The sequence below is a fragment of the Podarcis erhardii genome (genome assembly GCF_964252035.2).
Source record: "Podarcis erhardii genome assembly, chromosome: 5".
NCBI lineage: Eukaryota > Metazoa > Chordata > Lepidosauria > Squamata > Lacertidae > Podarcis > Podarcis erhardii.
The window spans coordinates 62,494,734-62,520,773 of NC_138509.1; the positions used below are offsets into that span (position 1 = coordinate 62,494,734).

The 26,040-nt window shown below is 41.0% G+C and overlaps 2 protein-coding genes across 5 annotated transcripts in view; one reads left to right on the forward strand and one right to left on the reverse strand.

Annotated features, from left to right (window-relative positions):
* SENP2 (SUMO specific peptidase 2) overlaps positions 1-26,040 on the forward strand; it is a 303,654-nt gene that overhangs the window by 91,565 nt on the left and 186,049 nt on the right. The window lies entirely within an intron of this gene.
* TRA2B (transformer 2 beta homolog) lies at positions 2,337-24,779 on the reverse strand. 4 transcript variants are annotated; one of them, XM_081863532.1, is made up of 10 exons: positions 24,620-24,773; positions 17,718-17,952; positions 17,266-17,399; positions 16,030-16,282; positions 14,140-14,328; positions 6,062-6,177; positions 5,193-5,279; positions 4,553-4,630; positions 3,413-3,486; positions 2,337-2,885 (listed from the first exon to the last, which is right to left on the reverse strand). In XM_081863532.1, exons 2-10 carry the CDS (start codon positions 17,739-17,741, stop codon positions 2,875-2,877), a joined length of 966 nt encoding a protein of 321 aa, XP_081719658.1. In that variant the 5' UTR covers positions 17,742-17,952; positions 24,620-24,773; the 3' UTR covers positions 2,337-2,874. The 4 variants fall into 4 exon arrangements, with proteins under 4 accessions (XP_081719658.1, XP_081719659.1, XP_081719657.1 ...); XM_081863533.1 differs by lacking the exon at positions 17,718-17,952 and having other exon boundaries at positions 16,078-16,282; positions 24,620-24,779; XM_081863531.1 differs by lacking the exon at positions 17,718-17,952 and having other exon boundaries at positions 24,620-24,779.

Genomic DNA, 26,040 nt, shown 5'->3' on the forward strand with positions numbered 1-26,040 from the left:
AGTACAGAATCAACTTGCCTAGGGCAATGGGAGATTAAAACTCATCTTTAAAGAAAGTTAAATAAAACCCCTTTTTGTTCACTCCAGGGAATATTTAATTGCCTTTGATTTCTAGAGTCAGACCCCATATTCATTGAACCAATCTTGTCTTGACAGTTATGGCTCAGGTTTTTTAAGCTGTCTGCTTAGCAGGGCCCAACTGCTTCTTGATCTTTTTACGATTAGAATGGGGAAAGAATGAGTCTGAAATAACCTGAGTAACGCTACTGTCACCTACATGGATGACCCTTCTACATCTAATTCAACTGAAGTATGCATGAAAGTTGAAGTCCACTCTAGTAGGTTACATGCTCTTGAGAAGGTAAAAAAGGTAAAGGACCCCTGACAGTTAAGTCCAGTCGCGAACGACTCTGGGGTTGTGGCGCTCATCTCGCTTTACTGCCCAAGGGAGCAGACGTTTGTCCGCAAACAGTTTTTCCAGATCATGTGGCCAGCATGACTAAGCTGCTTCTGGCGAAACCAGAGCAGTGCACAGAAATGCCATTTACTTTCCCGCTGGAGTGGTACCTATTTATCTACTTGCACTTTTGGGCGTGCTTTTGAACTGCTAGGTTGGCAGGAGCTGGGACCGAGCAACAGGAGCTCACCCGTCACGGGGATTCGAACCACCGACCTTCCGATCGGCAAGCCCTAGGCTCAGTGGTTTAGGCAACAGCACCACCAGAGTCCTTGAGCTCTTGAGAAAGCTGTGCCAAATCATGTAAGGAGAAAAGCAAATAATACTTGAGAGCTGGTGATTCTGTGTAGTCAAGCCTCAGTTCCCGAATGCCTCCGTTATCGTACATTTTGGCTCCTAAATGTCGAAAACCTGGAAGTAAATGCTCCAGTTTTTGAACATTTTTTGGAAGCCAAACGTCCAACGTGGCTTCCGCTTGAGTGCAGGAAGCTATTGCAACCAATCGGAAGCCACACCTAGATTGTCGAACATTTCAAAAGCCAAACAGGCTTCCAGAACTGATTACGTTCGACAATCGAGGTTTGACTGTATTATTTTTATTCAGTCAGTCAGAAGATCAGGCCTGTTTTAAAATTGGCCAGCTTTGCCACACAATAAACATGTTAACTGCTGACCACAAACCAACTAGAACTCCTTTTGTGGACCAGAACCAACTATCACATCTACAATGTATATCCTCTGTTGCATATTCCCCGACAGACATAACAGGCGAAGTACACTGACACTTAAAGAACCTGTAATGTGAGTGGTTCTAGTTCACATAAATCTTATGCCACAGTAAGTCTTGTCTTAATGTGTCACATAGCTTTTAAATTACATCTCTGGATACTGCAATTAGGTATGTATCTAGTCCCCCCTGCCCCAATGGAGAAGAGTTGGGCTGCTGGTTTAAAGTGTAAAGCTCATTCCCTATTTTTACAGATTCTTTAAACCCAGAATGTCATTCATCTACCATGTAAAAACAAAAGAAAAAGAGAGATGCCTATATAGCTAGTGTTCTTACTAAGTATAACAAACAGATCACTTTATGAGATGACACTTAACCACCATGCCTTTAACATGGGCTGCATCCAAAATTTTAATTGCATAGCATTTATCAGGAGAGAAAAGTACTATGCGTTGAAAGCTAACTCACCTGGTAGTGAAACTGTCTTGTTTAGTTTTAAAAATAGGGCTTTGCAGTAAATTAAAAGGCCAGCAGGCAAGTTATTTAAATGCCTGGTTCAGAGTTAAGAGTTTAACATTTTTCATGTTTAATTGTGTGCAACTCTCAAGCTCTCAGGAGCACATATTTGTTGTCACCCAGCAACTGGGTACTGAGAATGTCTAAAGTAGTTTCCTCAATTCTAAAAATTGATTTCAGAGGATAAGATGGGTGAGAAATGGAGATGAACCTATTTTACTGGGGCTTTTATTTTGTGTAATAAAGCTATACATTTGATAGCACTGAAATAAGAGCTCCCACATTAACAGGAGGATTCAAAATGAAGCATCTGTGAAATACACAATACACTATTACATGTTAAGTGTATGTGAACTATTAATGCAGCTTTTAAAAACTGATGAGCTTGAAGTCGTCCCCCTGCCAACATATCCTTAAATACAACACAAGAACTGTTTACTCAGCTTTGCTCCTAGGGGAGTAATTGCACATTAATGGACATGGAATGCAAACAATTTAGGGACTGTTTTGAAAACTGTTTTAACAACCGAATTTCCAGATCACCTTTATATCATAAAATACACGTTCCTTATCACAAGTTTCCAGCACTTACATCTGCTAATACGAAAAGCTTAACCTACTTACAGAAATAACAAGTTACAATGTGGATTTTTATTCATACTTCATATTACAGAAAGTATTTGAGAAAGGTTTGGGGTACAGAATTTTGGATACTGCTCTGAATTTGGTAAAGGTTTTATTCTTTCTCCGACTCAAACTTTGGCTAAGTAGGAGATATGGGCTTCAAAGTAAGTTTAAAAAAAACTTTATTATGCCACCATTTCAAAGCATATTACACAGGTTTTGTTCTTCAAAATACCTTGGAAACTGTAAAAAAAACCCAAAAACTGAACGAAGAACTTTGGACAATAGAAACCCTTCTGCAAAGTTCAGACTAAAACACATGCAGAAGACATACTGTTCTCAAAACATAACTTTGAACAAAGCACAAACTACACAAATATGCAGAATGAAACAGCATTTTAAAACTTCACCAAAAGTAGTCTCCATAAAAGGTGTAAAAGTCACCTATTCACTAGGCACTATTAGACTTGAACAAAAGTAACCAAGTATTGTCCACAAGATTGCAATCTCAATGCACTGTCTGTAGCTACAAAGTTCTTTGTTTCACACTTCAATAGCGACCTGCAAGTAAAGAGATTGAGAGCTCCATTAGAAACTTGGGTGGGTTCCATTTCTGTATACAGTACTAAGTCTACATACACTGTTATTTCAAAAGCTGGACAGTTGGGGGCAGCAGAAAAAAAAACAGTTCAATGATCACGAGTACTTCCCCATGTAAATTAAATGGCTTGGATCCAGACTTGCTCTTCGGGGAGTGGCAAGGTTCTTTCTGTTCAGGGAAGGGTGTCTGATATGGTGGTTCCTATTGATGGGAGATGAGGTGATTTCCACCAATTCCCACACGTCATCCATGCTACCTTCCATTTTGTTCAGGAAAGTTCAATCCTCCAAGGCTATGGGTTTTTTGGGGGGGAGGGGCTTCAGGAGGAATTGACAAGTGTTGCCTTCTCCCTTATGTAGCTAAAGCACTGTTTGCAGAATACTACTCAAAGAATCCAAGCTTACATATTTTTTATTTTAATGGAAGTATTAGCTAAGTTTAGAAAAACTTAACTGCACAATATTAGTATATTTAACTTGTGACTTACGAGGTGAATAGGATCGAGACCGGGAGCGAGATCTGTAGCCCCCCCTGCTGTAATAGGGAGATGGAGATCTTCGCCTGCAGAGAATATAGCAATGATGATGGTTTAAGTTTACTTACACTACAGATGTTCATACACAACTTGTTCTAGTTTTGTCACCCGTACCCTTTGTATTTCACGCACACTAAGTATACCAACTAGATACCAGAACATGGACTTTACTGTGTTATACATTTGTTTTACAGTCCAACACTTGCACAAGAAAAAACTGCATTAAAAAAGTTAGAATCTAGTATATTCCGGTGTTCCCTTTCTAGTAAGAAATCTGCTTGTTCTTATGTCAAATATTAAAGCCATTGCAAATGCAGTCGGGATATTCACATCATCCTTAATTAGCATGCCAATGAGACATACTGGTGAATGAACATGGAAACATTAAGACTGATCTATGCAATAGGGTTTTTTTTTGTTTTGTTTGCAAAAGCATCTCCATATGAGATAACTGTTTGTTTATATAATACTTTTTTATACTATCATAGAGCATATCAAGATGGGATACATGTCTAAAATGAATGAATGAAATTTAAAAAAATACAAATAACCATTAAAGGTGCGGGTTAGTCATAGTAAAAATCAAGCAGCTGCAAAGGCTTAATGGCACAGAAATGTCTTGGAATAAATTATCTGATTAAAGTTAAGTCACTGTCATTTTTGAAGTTAATTTAAATCAGACAATATAGGGCATGCTACTACTATGGACCAGACAAAAATATATTCAAAATGAATGCAAGATCAATCTCTATCTTTATCTGAAGTTAGATTTTGACTTCTGGACTCAAATGTTCTGTGGCACACTTTCCCACTGAAGTCTTCCCAATGATTATACTTCCTCACTGATAATTCCTTAGTACAAACAATACTTTTCTAAATGTAAATCTTGACTACACTGAATGCTTATAAAAGGTGGGTGTTTCCAGAAGTTGTGCTGCTTAACAAATATTAACTTCCTCAGCATCAACCTGCTTTATTGGTTTTGGAGGTACCATTTCCCCAGGTTTTCTAAACATTACTCAAGCAGGTCATTTCAGCAATATCTGTGTATTTTTTAAAAATAAAAAGGCATTAAATCTTTTTGCAGCATACCTGTACATCTGATCCCTGTCTTGGGCACCTCGCCATCCTCCTCCTCCGCCACCACCTCCTCCGCCACCACCTCCTCCTCTGCAAAGACAAAAGCAGAACCATTTTTTGCACTTTTATTTACTGAATTTCACAAATGATATTTGGGATTATTGGTCAAGTCACGTCTTACATGAAATACTTAAATGCTGTAACCATGTCAAAAAAACTCAAATGCCACATCAAGACTAGGATATTACAGATGCAGTAAATTTTCAACCTCGAAAATTGTTCCAGTCAGTCATTTCCTGGTAGTGGAGTACCAGTATGATGGAGAAATGTATTCACCAGTGCTTTTAAGCCTATATCTGGATATGGATGCTAATAGGATTTTGAAAGCAACAAGGACCGAAATAGACTGACATCGTTGGAACTCACAATTACAGATCAGAATAAAATGTCATACTTTAAAGCAGGGATGGGAAACACGTGACCCTCCAGATGTTGCTGGAATCTGATTCCCATTGTCCTTGACCATGGCCATGATGGCTGGGACTGACAGGAATTGGGATCCATCATCACTGGAAGGGGGCAGCTTTCCCATCCCTGTTCTAAAGGATTCATGCAATCTCATTAAGTAATAATCGGCAAAAAGTAGACTTACCTGTATGATCTGCTATAATAGTCACGGTCATCATAGCCTCCTCTCTCAAAACCTCTGTCATAGTAATCTCTCCGTCGGGAACTTCCACTGTAAGGAAACACACCATATATAGGTATACAACACAGGAAGTAAATACTGGGTGAAACATCTAGTAGGAAAGCAGAGGAGAGTGCATGCAAAGCATTTTTCACTGGTGTGCCAAATGCCATCTGGTCTCCTTCATCCATCTATTTCCAGATGCTCTGTATGAGACAGGGGGAGAAAGAGACCCTGCTTTGACAGGAATCCATGCTGACTGCACCATAGCACTTTTAGACACCACACCACCCAAGTGCCCACCAAGAGCCTCTTGTTTTAGTTTTAGGGACTTTTTGGCTGGTTGGGCATCATGCTTTTTTAACTGTGGCTTATTTCAATTTGTGGTAGAGTGTAGGTGTTTTGCTTTGGAGGGTTTCTAAGCACCACCAGTTTTTTCCCCTGTGAAAAGGGTATTTTATGATGCCCATGACAGTCCAAATGTGCCAATGGCCCAAGACGACTGGGGACCCCTGCTTAGATTATAAGTCTCAGGGGCAGGGACTATTGTTTTTAAACTTTTGTAAAGAACCTTGCAAGTGTTAAGAGACAACAAGAAGTTAACATGCCTTCCGAATTTCTGGAAGCTATACAACTAGTCTAAATCCTGCTCTTTAGTGAAGAAATCCAGATTCATATTTTAACTGCCCAGATTTTAAATTCCCACATGCTAATACATAGCACAAATAAAATACAGGTGATACTCTTATATTAGTTTGAAATCCGGGTTTTCAATATTAAAAATAAAGTTAACTCTGATTATTTCTAGATTAAATATAGTTACAACAACTTACTAAGTAGGTCTCCCCATGTATATTCCAGGAGTAGGTGTGTGAGGCCTTTTTGTTATTGAGAAATCAACTCTGATCCTTCTTCCATCAAGTTCCATTCCATTAGCACGTTCTTTTGCCTATAGGAGTTGAATTTTTTTAAAAATTGTAGAATAAAGTTGTTCTAAATCCAATTTAATTCACATCAAAAACAAGTTAGGAACAAACTTACTTGCATGGCTGGAAAGGTATTTTACCAGGTACAAGTCTTTATTTACTGCACTAGGAAAAATTAGTCATGCTCATTTCTATTTTGAAACTATTCTAAATACATACCACACTGCACTGCAGTTTTAGTTATGACCAGAGTTGGTTACATAAAATATATGCACTGTTCACAGAAGCAGGGACCTTGTTGTTTCCTAGTCACTGCTCACATACATTTTAAAAGAGATGAGCAGCAAATGGGACATACATGCACTCTGGGCACAGGATGTCACTACACATGTATAGTATGCCCTCTTACGTGCATGCCATGCAAATATGAGTGAAATTTCTGTTTACTGTTTCAGATAATCTAGAAGAGGACAAATCACAACCTAAACAGCAGGTAAACTCCATTTATATGAACTTTTGAAATGCCCATGATTTCGGTACAATGGTTTTCCACCTTTGCTCATGCAAGGAATGTAAACTGGTAAAGCTGAGGTTCCACCACGCAGCCCATGGAGCAGAACTATGTGGAATGCAGAATACTGCATCTGGAAATCTCAACTCTTTTCTTATCAAAACTGCATTAGTAAGAACACTTATGCAGAAAACCCCCACCAAATCACAAAGCAGCCTACTCTGATTTTCATGAGTATATTAAGTTTTCTGGTGTTTACAGGGGAAGGTCTGGTGAAAAGTAGTGACTGGGACTGTGAGCTGAAATGCCCCCTGTTCAAATCTTATTTGTGTCATATATACATATATACAACAACCAAGCAATGAGAACTGGCCTTCTTTATGGGGTTGCTTTAAGGATTACTACTAAGAATGATTACTACTTCCTGGTGGAAGGGGCCACCAGGTGGCGCGTTGGAAGATGGCTGACAATAACATCTCTCAGACCCATACGAGGTAATTAAGGGGCTGCTAGGAAGTATGCAGCCTTCCCTCCCCCCCCCAGGATGTGGGGGACCCTGTCTTGCCAGCGGTGTTCACAATGCACCCCCTGATCCGAGAGATGGGGGTGCCGAACACTTGGCACGAAACCTCAGTGAAGTCAGCTCTTCCTGACGCCGATTCCAATTAGCGCGTGCTGGTTACTTCAGCTCGGAATTATAATTGGAAATATACGATTGGAAAGGAAGCTGAAGCACATACATCAAGTAAAGCTCGAGATAAGGCTGCTGATTAATGGATCTCTGTGACCGGGAGTGAAGGACGGATAAGTAAATCTTCTGATGAATTACCACTAGGAGACTGTATGTTTGGAACGAATGGGGGGGGGGGGGGGTTGGAGGAAAAAACCTTCACCCCAGAAAGAAATAAGATCGTCGCGTTTTTATCAGTCATAAGCAGGATTTTAAGAACTGTGTGGGGATGGATTACAACAGAAGACAAGACTGGTGAACGGTGAGGAAGAGGAAATTTTTTATGACGCAGTTAAAAAATGGTGTCTCGCCAAGACAGGCTTGCCGGAGAAAGAAGGACAGGGGGGAGGAGAATCAGGATCGTTCGAAAGAGAAGGAGTGTTGGAATGCAAGTTTGACCTGACAGAGCCCCCTGATTTCTTTGATATATCTGGCTATCCTGAGGAAAAATAAAGGACAGACCAAAGACGAACAGAGGCTGTCCCTGAGAAGGATAGTTTTTGAAGAGTACAAAACCCACACAGAGACGTCAGTTTCCAGTCTGCTTGTGAGAACCATCAGAGATCGCAAAGAAAGGAATATATGATAACAACAAGATGAGAAAGAAAGCAATAAAGGACTATCCGGATCGAACTGTCTAATTTAAAGCAGTAAAATATGTGATGGCTGGAGCTATCCGGAATTTTGGACTCGTGCCGAGCTTGATGTATGGGTACCCTTAACAAAATTTAAAATTTGGCTGTATAATCTGGAACTAATGTGATTTGAATAATGTGATGTGATTGTTGAATGGTTTCTTTAAATGTAAAGGTTCATCATTGTTCCACCTAATGTGTATGTCTTTAAGGGGCCAGAGCAAGGGCCAGAGCAAGATAACGAGACCCAGCTTTACAGCTGTGAAACATAGCAGGTGCTGCTGAGTTGCATTGATTAAGGTGTGTCAGCATTTGCATGTAGTATATAAGGAGCAGCACCTAGCTCTCCCATTACCCTGGGGGTTGGGTTGGGGGTTGGGTCTGGTTTGTTGTTAATGTATTTAGTGTATAAGGAGTTTTTGTTTTTGTAATTAAAACCTTGTTTAAGTTATTTTTGAGTCCCTTTCTTTTTAATGCATGGTCTCCCCAGCAAGCTCTCTGCAGCGCTACCATACTGCAAATAGCCAACATCTTTGGTTATGGGCCCAGCTGCTGAGTGGATGACTGCATATTTTTGGACTCTGAGAAAGGTTTGAAAACTCCTTCTCCTGTTAGTGTAGTTTTTGTGGGTCTGGAAGATTTCCAGAATGGTTGACCGGGTTCCTGAAGCTGAGAAGGCTCTGGTCTTCCCACAGCTAACAGATGAGAACTATAGTTTATGGTCTTTTCGGGTGGAGGCGCTTTTGACCTCTAGGGAACTATGGACCTATGTAACTGAAGACCCTCCTGACCCTGTAACTAATGCTTGGTCAAAAGGAGATGCAAAAGCCAGGGCGATAATTAATTTGGCAGTCAGCGACCAGCAAGTAGTCTATATAAGGAATAAGAAAACTGCCAAAGAAATGTGGGACAGTCTTGCAGCAGTGCATGTTAGAAAAGAGTCAGCGTCTGCATTGACGTTTTTCAAGCAGCTGTACCAGACGAAGTTGCAGCCTGGTGGTGATTTGGCAGCACACTTGAGACGTCTGGAGGCAATACGCGGCGAATTAATTCGAAGGGACATGGACATACCTGATATTCAGTATGTTTTTATCATTCTTTGTTCCCTTAACGAGGACTTTGATGGTGTAGCTAGCCAGATATCTGCCGTCCCACCAGCACAATTAACTGTGGAAGGGGTAACGGCAAGATTAATGGGCGAGTTGGATAGAAGGGAGGCTTGTGCCATAAGCACTCCTATTTCCAGAAGTAATGAGGAACGCCATATGCAAACTTGTGGTGATGCGACTGCATTTAAAGCTGCAAAGCGTTGTTGGTTCTGCAATAAGCAAGGACATTTTGCAAAGGACTGCAGAGCCAAAAGAAAGCAAAGTACTCCCAAGCCTGTTTCTGCTCGTCAGTCACGGGTGTCATCTCAGCAGCCAACATCGCACCGTAAAGACAGAAACGAGCCGCGAGCTTTTCACGCTCGGACTGCAGATCATAAAAGAATTAAAGGTGCCAAGTGGAATTCTTTTATTGTGGACTCAGGAGCTTCTCACCACGTTTGCAACAATCGAAGCTTGTTTATTTCTTTCGAAGAGGAAATTGGTAATGTACATTTAGCCAATTCACAAGTCTTGCAGTCACTTGGCAGAGGTACTGTTAAACTTGACTCTTTAAACATTACAATAGCGAACTGCATTTACTGCCCATCAGTGGACAACTTATTATCAGTAAGGTGTTTTGCTCGTCAAGGCATAAGTGTGCGTTTCTTAAATTCAATGTGTGAGTTTTTTGAGGGGAACAAACGTCTATTGTATGCCCGGGACTCTGATGGTTTATATAGACTGTATTTTCGCACCTACTCCCAATTGCCTATAAATTGCAGAGCAGCACAGTCAAGCCAGGGGTTGAGGAATGCAAGGCCTCATTCCGGGTGTCTCCACGAGGCGCACAGAATTCTGGGACACTTGAATTTTGCTGATGTAATTAGGACGAAGAATATTGTTAATGGCCTCAACTTAAAGCCATGTAAATTCTTTATGCAATGTTTATCCTGTTGCAAGAATAAGATTAAGGTTGCACGCAAGGGTAGGTGCTCAGATAGGAAAGTAACTGAGCCATTTGAGCGTGTACATTGTGATTTAGTTGGGCCACTCCCACCATCATTAGGAGGTTCTAAGTACTGGCTTACCCTCATAGACCAGTATAGTAGATATTGTTGGACTTATGCAATAGCTGACAAGTCCCAAGCATTTGAGAAGTACAAAGTTTTTTGCAACTGGGTAAAAACGCACTTTAACAAACCAATTAAGAACCTGTTCTCTGACCGGGGCGGGGAATTTGTTTCTGAGGATTTTGAGAAATTCCTGGAAGCGCAGGGGACTACTCATGAGTTATCTTGCCCCCGAAGTCCCTGGCAAAATGGGCTTGTTGAAGTTGTGCAGCGTGACCTGCAGGCAGGGGTTAAAACGTATCTGCACGATGCTAATCTGCCCAAAGACTTTTGGGCTGAAGCGCTTAATGCGTTTTGTTATGTCAGAAATCGCAGTTATCATTCTGGTTTAGATGTCACCCCCTATGAGAAGCTGTTTAAAAAACGCCCTAATCTGAAATACCTACGCATTTGGGGTTCAGATGTAATTATGCATTATCCCGCTAAGCAGAAATTGGGTGAGCGTAGTGTCCAGGGTAAATTAATGGGCTACCAGCAGGGGGCGTACAGAATTTACATACCAGCAACTGGCAAATTTCATATTACCAGAAGCATGATACAAACTGTAAATTGGAATGGAGTTGCTGTTTTCCAAGATACTGATGGTATAGATAATACTGAGGAAGAAGAGGAAGAAGCAGCAGGGAATAATGGTGCTTCTGAATTAATGGAAAAAGACAAAAAGCCTGTTGAATCTGATAATTTGTTTGATGATTTAAAGTCACAGGCACCCAAGGATAGGTTAGATTCTCTTGAGTTTTCTGATCGTGAGCTTAGCCTACAGGGACCTCTTCAGTCCGACAATGATGATTTACAACCTGAAACTAGTAGTTCACTTAGTCCCATTAAGTCTGAGGAGTCTGACTCCCCTTCTGGACTAAGACGTTCAGATAGAAAGAGGCAGAAGCCACAACGATTTGCAGATGAACATTTTAATACTGTGTATGCCAATAAGGTGGTTTTTGAGCCAAAAAGCTACAGTGACGTTCAGAATTTACCTAAGCACCAAGCTGCAAATTGGTATAAAGCTATGAACTCTGAGATAGCTTCTTTAAAAGAGCATAACACTTGGTCTCTTGTACCACAAACCCCAGATATGAGACTTATTGATTCAAAATGGGTTTATAGAGTTAAAATGAATGACAAAAATGAAGTTGTAAGGTACAAAGCAAGATTAGTTGCTAGGGGTTTTCAACAAATTCCAGGCGAAGATTATGATTTGTGTTATTCACCAAGTGTAAAATATGAAACAGTTAAACTTTTGTTAAAAGATGCATCACAACGTGGACATTCTGTTTATCACCTAGATATAAAAACTGCATATTTGTTTGCAGATTTAAAAGAACAAATTTTTATGCGTGTTCCTGAAGGCATAGACGCTGCTGAAGGTTTGGTATGCAAATTAAATAAATCCCTTTATGGTCTGCACCCAAGTGGAAGGAATTGGCACCAAACTTTAGCAAAAGAATTGCTGGATATTGGTTTTTCACAAGGAAAGGCAGACAATTGTGTATTTATAAAGGAAAGGGCAAACTCTGTGACAAAAATATGTGTGTATGTAGATGACGTGTTAATTTCTACAAAAACTAAACAGGAATATGAAGAGATAGTTTCACAGTTACAGAAGAAATTTGATGTGGTGGAATTAGGCATAGCTAAAAATTACTTATCCATGCAAATTGAGAAAGGCAAAAATGGATCTTTTCTGGTTCATCAAACTGCAAAAATTGATGACCTTGTTGAAATGCTACGTTTAGAAAATGCAAATGGGAAGGAAACGCCTATGGTGTGTGGTTTCACCTTTACAGGTAAAGATAAGCCATTTCCTAACAAAACTTTGTATCGTTCTGCTATAGGCAAGCTAAATTTCATTCAAAGAATCTCAAGACCAGATATAACTTATGCTTTTCACTTTCTGGCAAAATTTGTGGAAAAACCTACTACACAATGTTTCTCTGCTCTTAAGAGAGTGGTAATGTACCTTAAACATACCAAACATTATAGGTTGCAGTTTACATCAGGTATTGACAAAAGTTTTGAAATTTTCTGCGATGCATCTCATGCAGTGGAACAAAATAATTGCAGGGGTGTGTCTGGTATGGTGTTTTGTTATAATGGTTGTCCGTTTGAATGGAAGTCCCAGACACAAACCATTATTTGTCTCTCCACAACAGAGAGTGAATTATGTGCATGCGTTCAGGCCACTCGTGATGTAGAATGGTATCTGCAAGTATTCGCAGACCTACAGATGCAAGTAACACTACCAGTTAAAGTTTACCTTGATTCCCAGAGTGGACTTGCTATCCTATGTTCAGAAAACAATACGCAGCGCACCAGAGTCTTAAGATTACGTTTGGAGTTTGTAAAGAAATTAATTGCTGACGAAATGATTGTATTTGAATATGTCCCAGGTGATAATCAAATTGCGGACATTTTTACAAAAGCACTTCCAAAGGTTACACATGAAAAACATGTACAAAGTATGCTTTATGTTTTTGTTCCACAATGATGAACCGCAGGGGAAATGTTGAATGGTTTCTTTAAATGTAAAGGTTCATCATTGTTCCACCTAATGTGTATGTCTTTAAGGGGCCAGAGCAAGGGCCAGAGCAAGATAACGAGACCCAGCTTTACAGCTGTGAAACATAGCAGGTGCTGCTGAGTTGCATTGATTAAGGTGTGTCAGCATTTGCATGTAGTATATAAGGAGCAGCACCTAGCTCTCCCATTACCCTGGGGGTTGGGTTGGGGGTTGGGTCTGGTTTGTTGTTAATGTATTTAGTGTATAAGGAGTTTTTGTTTTTGTAATTAAAACCTTGTTTAAGTTATTTTTGAGTCCCTTTCTTTTTAATGCATGGTCTCCCCAGCAAGCTCTCTGCAGCGCTACCATACTGCAAATAACCAACAGTGATTGGCCTGTTAATAAAAATTATTTTTTTAAAAAAGAAAAGAATGAATGTTCATGAAGAGATCTGGACATCTGAAATGTGTTACATAAATCCTAAAGACAAAAATCTATATAAATGAAGGACACCCAAGAAGACAACCCAAGAACTGCATTCCATCTGGCCTGTAGGAAAAGAAGCCCTGATATATAGTGACCATTTCTAGGCAAGGTTTATCACAGCCCTGTTAATAACAGCAGCAGTAGTACCGGAGAGTTTGAAAGGAACCACCAAGCAACTAGTTAATTTTTTGAACACCCTTCCTTGTGGAGGGTTCCCTCAGCCTCCTCTCCTCTCCCCACTACTTGGGAGTCCCTCTGGGCAGCTGCAGCTGCTGCCCTTGGGTCTCTGAGCTGACCCCCCCCCACCCCAAAGAGAGGTGCCTCCTCACACTGCCCCAGAGGGGCCTGGGAACCACCCCCTGGGCAGCCCCAGAGGCACCATTCAGCTGTGGAGCTTGTGGGCAGAGCTGCTGCAACAAACAGCTGTGCAAGCCTTTGGGAAGCAGAGTCACGAGAGGAAGGGAGGGAAGGCAAGAGGAACAGAGGCCACTGCTGCTCACAAAACCCCTGACCATCATTCAATGCACCCCAGGGTGCCACGGCACACTGGTTGAAATCCACTGTCTTAGCCTATCCAGGGTTGTAGCGATGATAAAATACGAAGGAAAACATGCATGCTGTCCTAAGCTGCTAGAAGGGAGGACAGGATACAAATAAAAATAAGACATAATGCAAAGAGGCACATGGCTTGCGTGACCACAAAAAAAATGAGCTATCAACTCAAAACTGTATAGTTACAGCAACTGATTAGGATCCACCCTTGTTCAGGAAATGCATGGTTTGCAAAAGTAGGTACCTTAAATCACTTTCTTGATTCAAAGCCTACTTATGTTGGGAAATGTTAAACACTTTCATTAGCATGGGCTTTAGAAAAGTATTAAATATTTTAGAAGACAGACACTCACCTCCTTAGCATCATCAACACTTTCAAAGTACACAAAGGCAAATCCTCTAGAACGTCGGGACTGCTGGTCATATACAATAGAAACATCAGCAATTGGGCCATATTTGGAGAATACCTCTCTCAGGTCCCTTTCTGTTGTGTACAAGCTTAATCCAAACACACCAAGACAACAGTTTGGGTCGGGATTTGCCTGTTTTTTTTAAAAAAGAAGGAGTTTTCATAAGAATTCAAGATGTCCCCCAAAATTGTTTAAATGCTATGGGATACAATATAAAAATGTTATTCCAGTAAATTCAGAAAGCTCTAACAGGCCTAAGGGCTACCCTGCTGGGTAGGATTCCAGTGTCCCTTCATTTTCTTTTCTCATGAGAGAAGGCAGAAAAAAGGAAATCAAAATGTTGTTAAGTTCCAGGCAGTCTTATACAGTGGTACCTCAGTTTTCGAACGCCTCCGTAGTCGAATGTTTCAGAACTCAAACACTGAAAATCCGGAAAGAAATGCCTCAGTTTTCAAACATGCCGCAACAGGAAACGCTTCTGTTTTGAGTTTTCTGTATCGAGGCTTCCGCTTTTCGAACATTTCGGAACTTGAACCATCTTCTGGAATGGATTACGTTTGAAAACCAAGGTACCACTGTACTTCATATCTGGCTGATGCACTCAAAGTCTCATTCATATACAGGTTCACTTAGAGAGCATAAACAAAAACCGGGGCGGGGCGGGGGTGGGGGGGGCACACGGGACAAGCTATGATTTCTCATGTATGACAACCCTTTAGCCTCTGTACAGTGTCTTCTATGGCTTTCTGGTTTTGGTCAAGGAGCATTTCTGGGTTTAATATCTTATTTCCCTAAAATAATGTAAATCTCTCCTTACATGTAGCCATGTTGGTTTGCCATAGTCAAAACCAAATAAAAAAATTCCTTCAAGTAGCACCTTAGAGACCAACTAAGTTTGTTATTGGTATGAGCTTTTGTGTGCATGCACACTTCTTCAGATACACTGAAACAGAAGTCACCTTCTATATAGTGAGAGGGTGGGGAGGGCTATTACTCAGAAGGGTGGTGGGAATGGGTGATTGGCTGATAGGTGTGCTAAACCTGTTGAGGACTGTTAATGACTGCAATTGGTCTTACAGGAAAAAGCAAGAGGTGAGACTGGAAAGAAAAGTTGCTGAATTGCAACTTATTACCAAACTTAAAACCATGGAGAGACCTGGTCTGAATAGAGACATTGGATTCTTATTACATTATACATGATAAAGCTATTTTTAGCCATCTCACCCCTTGCTTTTTCCTGTAAGACCAATTGCAGCCGTTAACATTTTTCTAGAACAGGTAATCCATTTAGTAAAAGTTCCTATGAGAAGAATCCAATTAAGATCTTCTACTTGCACTCTGGGGCTTCTAAGACCATCCTCCCCAATGCAATCTTTTGTGTCCCCTGAGGAGCTGCTGGAGAATGTCAGGGGACTGAAGTTTACCCTAATGTGTAAATTTCAAGAGCTCCTTCAAAGGAAGCACTTTCTGCTACCTCTAAAGAAAGCCCTGCAAAATGCAATACAACACACTGGAACTGATTATGTAACCATTATTTTACCTGCACTGAATTATAAATATCAACCCAGCCATTATGTCATAACTAGCTAATCTAGACAAAATACACCATTCTTAGGGGGAAGCGCCAAATTCTGCACACTGAAACAAAATAAATTAGAATAAAGCTTAGCTTAAAGGTTTCTCAAGCAGTAGAATAATAATCTTAAACATACAAGTTCAGGTTTAACCATGCACAAATATTAGTACAAATGCTGCCAATGCCCACAGTAAAATCCACCAAACATTTTAAATACCATTTGTGAGACATATTATAAATCAACTTAAAACTTTTACATGATTTCTGGGTAATTTGAAAACTTTAGAACCTCCAAAGACACACACAGCTGAATTATCTCTGGTCAACTGCTGCCATCCCAGCCTTACTCTGTTGCCAACATGACGCCGCCGAGTAGACATAGGAGAATGGCTGTGACTGTGTCGGCGACGATAGTCGCGGCTGTAAGATCTGCTTCTTGACCTCCTATGGGATCGAGAACGTGAGCGTGACCTCGTATAATGTCTGCGAGAACTCCTCCTTGATCTGGATCTGTAAATATGAAAACTAAGATTATGCTGAACTACAGGCGTCAAAGATGAAACTTGCATAGCATACAAAAGTTTCTATGTCTACTGTATTTTTAGTCTTAATAACTGCCAGTCTGGGGTACAACTAATCAATGCGGCCTTCACTAAACATCTGACAGTCAATGGTAAGAAGGGATTTTAATAATCAGAACACTAAAACCCAAACCCCGTCCTTTGTTGGGACCATCAAGTTTCTGATGAAGGTGAGATGAGGAACAGGGCCTGTACTGAAGACCTTAATGCAGAGGCAGTGAAGTTTAGAGTAAAAATGCAGAGCTATAGATCCCTATCAGATTATTTAAATCAAAATGTTGATATGCACATTGAGTCTCAGCCTGTTTTATTTCAGCCATGCAGTGACTGTGCCAAGCCCTGCTTTCGTTATATACAGATTCTCAGTGTTTTACAGTAGCCAAACCAAAATTTCCTGCAAGAATATCTATCTGAGCAAATTCCATTAGAATAGATATACAAAGCTTAACTGAAAGTTTGCAAGTGAATAAAAACAGGTTTCTAAAAGTGCTTCATCTGGGAGTCAGAAATACTTTTTGAAATACTGGTTATTCAACTAATGCCAGGGAAAGATTCTACATGAAGAAGTATCAATACAAGAATATGACACTTAGTAGATACCCAATGTAGTCTTAAATAGCAGGGTAAGAGAATGGCTAATAGGCTCGGCCTATGCCATGCCCCTACAAAACAGCCATATGCTTGCTGAGACTATTGCTGAAAGAGGCCGCTTTCCACAGAAAGCTTTACAACAACTCCTTGCTGCAATGGTGTCTTCAGGCTAGACAAGGCTACAACCTAATAATCTAGTCTATAATTTAACCACACACAAAATCCACATCAACTTACAGTTGTCTCCAAAACTTCTTTTCTTATAGATAAAAAACAGCAAGGTTTTTAGACACACCAACCTCTTCCTCCAGACAGGCTTACCGAGATTCAGATCTTGATCTAGACTTTGACCTAGATCGCCTTGAACCTTCCTTGGACCTAGATCTAGCAGGTGAGTGTCCTGGAGACTTGCCGGAACCGTGAGCGCTTCCGCTTCTGGAAGCGGAACGGGACTCCTGCGTGTAGAAAAAAAAATAGTTTAGTTTAATTTGAATGCTACTTCTCCAGTACTTTATTCTAAACAAGCTCTGGTAAAAGGTATCAAAAACATTAATGATCTGTGTCTCCATTATGTGTCCGGGCAGTTGCCGTTAGAACTGCCTAGATTTATGGGTTTTTTGCACCTGTTAAGCACTTATTTTTTTAAAACCTGCATGTTTTTTCTATTAAACAAATAATGCATGCATGTTTAGCAAAATATACAGGGACACATAAACAGACTAGTAATTACTTAGCGTAGTGCTTTCAGATTCCAGATTACTTCTTATCTTAACTTCATTTTTATTTCTTTTCTTCATTCTTCCGTTTCAAATTCTGACTTCTTTCATCTTCCCCACTTCACACAAATTGCTCAATATTCTATAAGTGGGACTTCTGGTCTGATAATTAGCATGCATTCACTTTCTTTTTTTTCAAATTTCAGCTTCACTTATTCCTGAGCTTCAAATAATTCTCATTTATAAAACTTGTCAAATGGCGACTTCCGCATTTTCCTTCTTCAACATTAACCTTAATAAAAAAAGAACAGGATGAAGAATATTTAAAACTCCAGGATAGATATCTAGTGCCAAGACTGAAACTAGAAAAAATTCTATGTGTTTGCACTATTTTAACTAGATATGCAGTTCTAGTATGACTTTCTTTTTCAAATGATGGCAATTCAATGAAAAATGATTGACCAGCTATGTATATGCTAGTTATTCCTACTTCAAAATTAACGTGTAACCACTGAAATGAGATCTTAGACTGCAACACCAAAACTCCATGAACTCCATGTGCCATTCCTCACATAAACATTAAGAAATTAGTAGTATGTCCCAAACTCAATTTACATACCTCTGCTCAAGTTTGGTGTTATTCTTTTTAGCATATAGAACTATTGAAAAGCCATACCAACCAGGTTTCAAAAAATAATTTAATATACTTCATTCATTAACAAGCCTATATTTGCAAGTTATAGTAAGTAGACTGTACCCTAACCTCTACAACAATGAAGAAATGGAGAATTCTATCTTGTTACAATAACAACTCTAGTTTATGCTAATGTTTTATTAACCTTTGAACTTTGCACAACTGAAAACACTTCTGCACTTACTAGAATGTTTCTGTGCTCACAGATTCTATTTCTTATGGAATTCTGAGAGCTTCCATGTTAACAGTAGGGATTAACTGTCTTAGTAGTAGGATACTATCCAATCGAGTAGTTCTATTAGCTGAATGACTTCTGGTTGCCAACTGAACTTCCTCTCCCTCTCCCTTCCCACCTCCTGATCTGTTCCGAGTCCCCACCTCCACCATATGAAGCAGATTTGGGAAGAGCGTAGGGTGGTGGTGGTGTGAGTAGAAAGAAGTTCTGTTGCACAAATTGAAATCCTTGGGCTAATGGAGCTACTTAATTGGATACTGCTTAAATATTATTATTTTTTTCTACATATGACAATGGCCCCCAAATCCTAAAACATATGGATTGATGATAGAGTAGTAAGATTTTACTGACAAAACCACTGATGAACAACATACTAGATTAGATGCACATGTACCATCAATTGAAGTCTAAGGAAAATTAAAACAATGCATTATCATAATGTGCAATTAGATGGTGTATTTTAACAACCTCTAAACCAATTCATAAAATAGAGTAAACTATAAGAATACATTATGGACTTCCTCTGAAACGAAATGTGTTGGGATGGGGACAGACCACAACCTTGTCCTCAGGTAACTATTTTCATGACATAGGCTGGACACTTAAGCAAGTAATTTTGCTTAATGTTCTTCAATGTATATGGACACAAGAAAACAGAAACCCTCAAATTTCACATTGCTGTCCTAAGGAAATCTACACTCTGTGCAATAGCTACTGGATTATTTGAGTAGAGATTGTTACCATCATGCAGAATATGCAGTCTCAAAATTTTAATTAGTAGAAATGCTTGTTCAGAAAATATAAAAGCTGAATACTTGACTTGAAATCATATTGACTAAAACAATCTATCCTCTTCTATTTGTAATTTCCCACTACAAATTGGCTACTCAAATAAAGAATTTGAGTTCACTACAGAAAATGTAATGGGTTGATAAGCAACTAACATTCCCTAGATCTAGAAGTCAAGCATCATGACCTTTGGAGGTTTCTAGCCAGTGACATTATTATGGGAACAACTCCAAAGAAAAGGAAAGACAATTTTAAATTAAGTGATTCCCACAACTATACACAGTATGATTTAAACAAAAAAGCAAAAAATATAAAATGAAATATAATAATTTATTTGTATCCCACCCATCTGACTGGGTTGACACCGCACTCTGGGGGGCTTGCAACAGAATGTAAAAATCCAAACAACAAAATACTACCAGCCACCCATTATAACAACACTATTATCATTAATACAATTTCCTTTTAAAATACTATGCACATATTCTCCTGTTCAACCACCACTGAAAATGGTTAGGGTAGCACAGGAATGCCAAGATATGCTGTAGCAAGAAAATGGTTCATAGATGCAGCATTTCTGCAAGATGGGAGTTATTTTCCCACTGTATAGATTTGTATTTTGCAAGAATGGACGAGGAATGCCAACTTGCTCTATTCCCTACATTGCTCTGATGATTTAAGTGAGCCCACAGAACTACCCTTTCTGATTGGAAAAGTTAACGGGCAAATCCCTCAATTTCTTTTCTTTTCTAGTCCTCTTGCCCGGAGAACATAGGGTGAACTAGTTTTATAGCAGAATGGCACATAAGGCATATTCTGGAAAACATCAACTTACATGTCAAAGCACACACTACTTAGTTGACATTCAGTTTATGCATAAATATTTCTTATGTCAGCAACCGTCTCATTAAATTGCAAGCTCTTCCTTATCCTTCATCAGGTAATGGCTCAATCACCCAATTCTTAGCCAAAGCTTTCTTCCTGTAATTCTTGAAAGGTGAACTGAACCTATGATTCCTCCACAACACCCCCCATTCATACAGATCAAGGCATCAACTTCAAAGCATTAATCACTCAGGCAGATGTGCAACTTCTTGCACAACATTCCTTTTGTGCCATCTCGAGTTACTCAATCTTGTGTATTTACTCCAGTCTACAAATCCAGTCTAGTGCCTAAATCATTTACTGTATCTTCACCATATGAACAACTCCTATACAGTCATACCTTGGTTGTCGAACACCTTGGTACTCATTTGTTTTGGCTCCTGAACACAGCAAACCTGGAAGTGAGTGTTCTGGTTTGCAAACATTCTTTGGAAGCCAAATGTCCGAAGCGGCTTCCAATTGAGTGTAGGAAGTTCCTGCAGCCAATCAGAAGCTGCGCCATGGTTTTTGAACATTTTCGGAAGTCAAATGGATTCCGTTCAACAACCAAGGTATGACTGTACTTCCATTCTTACTTCTCATGTTCCTGCTGCCACTTACACACTCCCTTCCCACAGTAATCTCTTGCCTGAGGTAATGGTAACTGAATTACCAGCAGTCAGGTAAAAGCGCAGTTCTTCCTTTTCCGCTACTCCAAGGAGTAGAAACTGCCACACAGTGAAGTCTTGGTCATGATCAGGGATAGGCAACCTAAGGCCCATGGGCTGGATGCAGCCCAATCACTTTCTCAATCCGGCCCACGGACGGTCCGGGAATCAGCGTGTTTTTACATGAGTAGAATGTGTCCTTTCATTTAAAATGCATCTCTGCGTTATTTGTGGGGCATAGGAATTCGTTCACCCCCCAAAAAAAAATATAGTCCAGCCCACCACATGGTCTGAGGGATGGTGGACCAGCCTATGGCTGAAAAAGGTTGCTGACCCCTGGTCATGATGGTTCCTAGGCCTTTAACTAGCAAATGCAGCATGTGAAGTTGCTTGCCTCTGCTATAGACTCAGTTTTAGAAACAATGTATTCAGATCTAGAACCATTCAAATTTCCAGGAAAGTAACAACATTTTAACAATGAGTGATATTGCTATCATGTGGCCCAAATTGAAATATCACTACTCAGCAGCAGCAACAATTGACTTGTTTCAAGCTAAATATTCTTTAGAATGTGCCTCTTCTGTGAAGCTCATTCTCTTTCTGATGTAATCATACTCAGAATACTCTGAATGTAATCTTTACTTTCCAAGGTCCCCAGTCACTGTATTTCTTTTGAATAAAAAGCAAAAATCTATTTGCACTCATTTTTGCCCTATGTTTCAATCATTTGAAAGATTCAGTCTAACCAAGAAAAATAATGGTCTGTACATCTGCTCTGGTGACCATACATTAGGCTGATCAAGTGGGACACCCTTATTTTCTCGCTCCCAGAATGGCCAAATATTCTTTAAGATTATAATCATGGTTTGTTTGGTTTTTTTACATTAGAGCTTGCTGGGGTTGATGCCATGGTAAAAGAAAAGCTTGCACATTTGAAATATTTACTTGTGCCAATGTTAAACAGAGAAGGCTGGCACACTAATTTACAGTTGACCAACAATCATGGCATGTGGCATTTGATACTACAGGGCTGAATGGCAGCTATAATGAATTAACCAAGTGACAATTCACAGCCTTGTCCCACCCAACACCTGCATCACCATTCAAGTCTCTCAAAACCAAAACAACATAGATACAAAGCCAACTAGACTTTACATTCAGTATTAGATGGGGTCCAATCTAAACTGAACTGTAGTTTAAGGACAATTAATCAGCAGGAAAAAGATGTGCGTGCTACTGCAAGCCAGTTCCAGTGCCTATAGCCAAGTAATCAATGTAGTTTGTAATGTTTGCCACATGCACACACAAATAGTTTTTGTTGTTGATGTATCCCTAAAAATGTAACATGGAAACAGTACCACTCCTTGAGAAATACTCTCTTTTCTTGCTGACCTCGCCATCTCCATCTCAGCATGGGAGGTAACCACTTTGTTAGAGGGAATTTATAGCTCACACAAGCATAAGTGCATCAGAAATGGGAAGCAAACAAACTAGAAAGGTTTCCTCTCCTTAAGTTATTCCTTCCTAGCTCTGCTGTTTTTGTGCATACATGAACATGCATACTCTGAAGCTCAACAGGAAGTGAAAATGCCCAAATGAGGAGAAAGTTATCCTGGTTCATTTCCCTTTCTGTTCAGCATCCCAATTCGATTTAAAAAAAGCTGTGTGGGGATAAAATGGGAATAACAAGTATGTGTAGAAATTGGGGTACACTACACATTTTGAGGATTCCCTAACCCAAACCTCAGTGATTCAGCTAGAACTTAAGCTGGCATACATGTGACTTCCAGGCACTCACCCATCCAGGCACTGGCCAGACCCCAACCTGCAAGGTAGGAGCCTCATATGCCTTCCACCCATACTCTAGTCTTGAGAAATATGTAGAATCTCTTTATGATCAGAGTTAACAAATTATCACAACTTTACCTTGAGAAATTTACCAGCTGACTAGCTCCCATCTGAAAGAGTCTCAATCAATTCATGCAATGCCCAATAACACGACTACATTGCACACTTCCTTACTGTTAGCAGCTGTTTGTGCAAGATTAATATAGCAAAAGAGACTAGACATTTGAACTGGAAGTATACTTGGCCATTTTACTTCTTTCACAGCATTTGTGGGTTCAGTTCCTCCCCCCCCCATCACTTGCTCATTCCCTCTGAGCAAAAAAGTGACTTTTTACAATGCAGCTTTCAACAGAAGCCAACTCACAAAACAATCCAATCCACCACGCCTGAGGTGGTGTGGATGGAGAAGTGGTATCCCTCTACCAGGTACTGCCTGTGGGAGAACATCACAGCAAGGGATGTCCTACTGCATCTGCCCAAAGGTGGTAATCAGAACAATCCTCAAAGGTAATCAGCACAAGGTAATCCTCCTTCCTCAATAAAAGTTGGGTGTTTTGGAGCCAAGCATCACAGAATCCACTGGATGATGTGATTGCAACAGACCTGACTTGGGCCCATTTGCTGTGATACTGGAAGTTGGCATAACAAAGATGCAACCCCTCCTCCTTTCTGCTTGAATGGTAAAGCTCTGGGTCCCACCACAGAAGCCAGGGGTCTAAAATGCCTCCTTGGGTCTACAGTCAAGAGAACCTGTAAAGTTGGTCTGTATAAGCTACTGACATCACTATATCATACATTATCACTTGATACACACACTCAAAGTATTTTCTTACATAAGCTTTTATGCCTCTGCATGAAATTCAGCAATATCATTCCAAGACTGGGCTCTTTATTGCTTTAAATGCAGATTGCAGCACTTAGCTCAATGAAACCTAATGCTTCACTTATTCTGAATCTAAAGTTCCCTTTCAAAAAAGTACCTTCCCTTAAGCATTTAGGGTACACATGTTAGCCTGTTGAAGAAGAAGAAAAGTTCTTTTGCACTTTATTATGGCATAAGGTTTTGTGGAGTTCACTCCATGAAAGCTCAAACCGCAAAAAAATGTTTTCATTCGTTAAGATACCCTAAGGTTTTGGCCTGTTTATTTTAAATAAAGTACACTGGAAGCTATTCGATAGCCAGAAATTTGTTCCACGTGAAATGCTGAGTGCGACCGTTAAGCTCAACGTAGAAGCGTCACGGGAACGATCCCTTTGCCATCCAGGCCAATCGAGACTGGAGCAGCCTTCCTCTGAGTCCCAAGCACGTTAGCAAGGCTGCGGAAAGGGCCGGACACTGCGTCCCTTTCCCGCGTTAGCTTCTTTCTGGGTTTAAGGATCGCGGGGGCCAGAGCCCTGCCATTTTCTCTCCCTCTCTAGAGGGAGCCGCAGCCGAGGCGACGCAGGCGCTTCTCGCATCCCCGCTCCTCTTAAGTCCTGCGCGGCCATTTTGTCCCCGCGGCGGCGCGCTCATTCGGGTCACCAGCCCCAAGATGGCGCCGGGAGCGGGGCTCGCCGCGGAGCGCTACGTCAGAGCGCAACCGCTTCGCAGGAAACGGCGGGCCATTTTCTCGCGCCAAACCGACACGCAGCGCGATAAAGGGGCGGAAGAGAGAGAAGCAGCGGGTACCGCTAAGCCGCTTCCCGCCTCCTCATCCCCCGCCCCGCGTGTACCTTCATCCCAAAGGCAGTTTTTTTTCGCGCCCGGCCTGCAGGAGACGGGGAGGGGGGAGGGGGGGAGGAACGAACTAAAAACAAGGCCCGGCTCCGTCTCTCCGCCAAGCGGGCCGCTTATGCTGCGCTTGCAGGCTCTGCGTATTACCCGCTCGCCGTAGTTCTGCTCCCCGCTGTCGCTCATCCTCCCGCCTCGCAGCGCTGGACGCCGACCGCGGTTGCTACAGCCAAACCGTCCGTTCGCGAGCCTTCTCCGCAGAGGAAGTGACGACGCCACAGAAGCCCCGCCTCCGCGCGCGAGCGAGTGCCCGCCGCCTCGCTCCTCCTCTCTCGCTCGGAGCTTCCGGCGCTAGGAGGAGGGCGGGGGAGAAGCGACGCTGCCCCGCGATATTCGGTGGCTCTCGGCGTTAGTGATCGCCCTGCCGAGTAGCTGTGGCCAGTTCAGCACCCGCGCGCGTATCGTCTGTGTGCACGCGTGGAGGGATTGGGGGTCTTCTCCCCGGTGTGTTACTTTGCAGTCACCGTTGTTTTGAGTTTCAATGCCATTTTGCAGAGATCCTTGTTAAACTCGCGGCCTTGGTCTTTGCTATTGTGAACACTCTTGCTCGCCACCCCAGTCTTGAGAGTTGCGGGATTCCAGGGGTTCGGTTTCCTTGTCTTATAAGAATTTCAAGGTCTCAAATATAGAATAAATACTCATAAATGCACACATATCTAAATATATGAACCATGCGTCTGAAATAGTATCTGAGAGCAATCCTGAAGCCATTTTGACTCTCCCAAAGATCTCAAATATTCCTCTGCAGTAAGGGAAGCAAATGGGGAAAGCCTTCCCATTGTCTTTTTGCTTGCAAATTCTGTCTTAAGGGCGTATATGTGTATGAATAGGGTGAGCCTGTGACCTGGATTCAGGACCTAGAGTATTATCCATTACAAAAGAATGGTCAGACTACCCAGGTAATGCATTCAGTGACCATTATTAGGTATCCTGGCAGGTCAGATTTCTGCTGTGGATCACCTGTGATGTACGTATGATGTTTTTGGGGGGTGGTCTTGGACTACAGGGTAGGCAACAGTTCCTTTAATAAACATCAGGCATATTAGCTGCTTTGCTTCTAAATATACTATGGTTTGCCTCTGTTGTTTTTACCTACTGATAGGTAACCCACTTAAGGACTTTATACGGAAAAACCCATAAGGGAAAGGGAGCAGTTTTTCTTATAACACTTGGAATGAGGGATAGAGGAGAGAGTGGTACCTTTAGGATATACAATTTACTTACAGACAGTGCTTTTTTCAGGGGACGACGACAACACAGGGGTATACATACCCCTAAACATTTTGTGAATCTTTGTACTTTTGTCTATTTACTGTATTTATTTTTCCTGATTTGAACTATAAAATGGTGATTTTCTTGAGTCAAAATGAGAGTACCCCTAAACATTTTTAAAGAAAAAAAGCACTGCTTACAGTACACACACACACACACACACACACACAACCTGAGCCTATGATGGAGGGGCTCTCAGCATCAACATTTCAAGAAGGTCTTGCTTCTCCCACAGTCAC

Coding starts and splice junctions, on each gene's coding strand:
- TRA2B (XM_081863531.1), bottom strand. CDS start 24,655: ATGAGCGACAGCGGGGAGCAGAACTACGGCGAGCGG. Junction 17,400..24,619: donor AGCAGAACTACGGCGAGCGG/GTAATACGCAGA, acceptor TTCTACACGCAG/GAGTCCCGTTCCGCTTCCAG. Junction 6,178..14,139: donor GTGTTGATGATGCTAAGGAG/GTGAGTGTCTGT, acceptor CAACTCCTATAG/GCAAAAGAACGTGCTAATGG.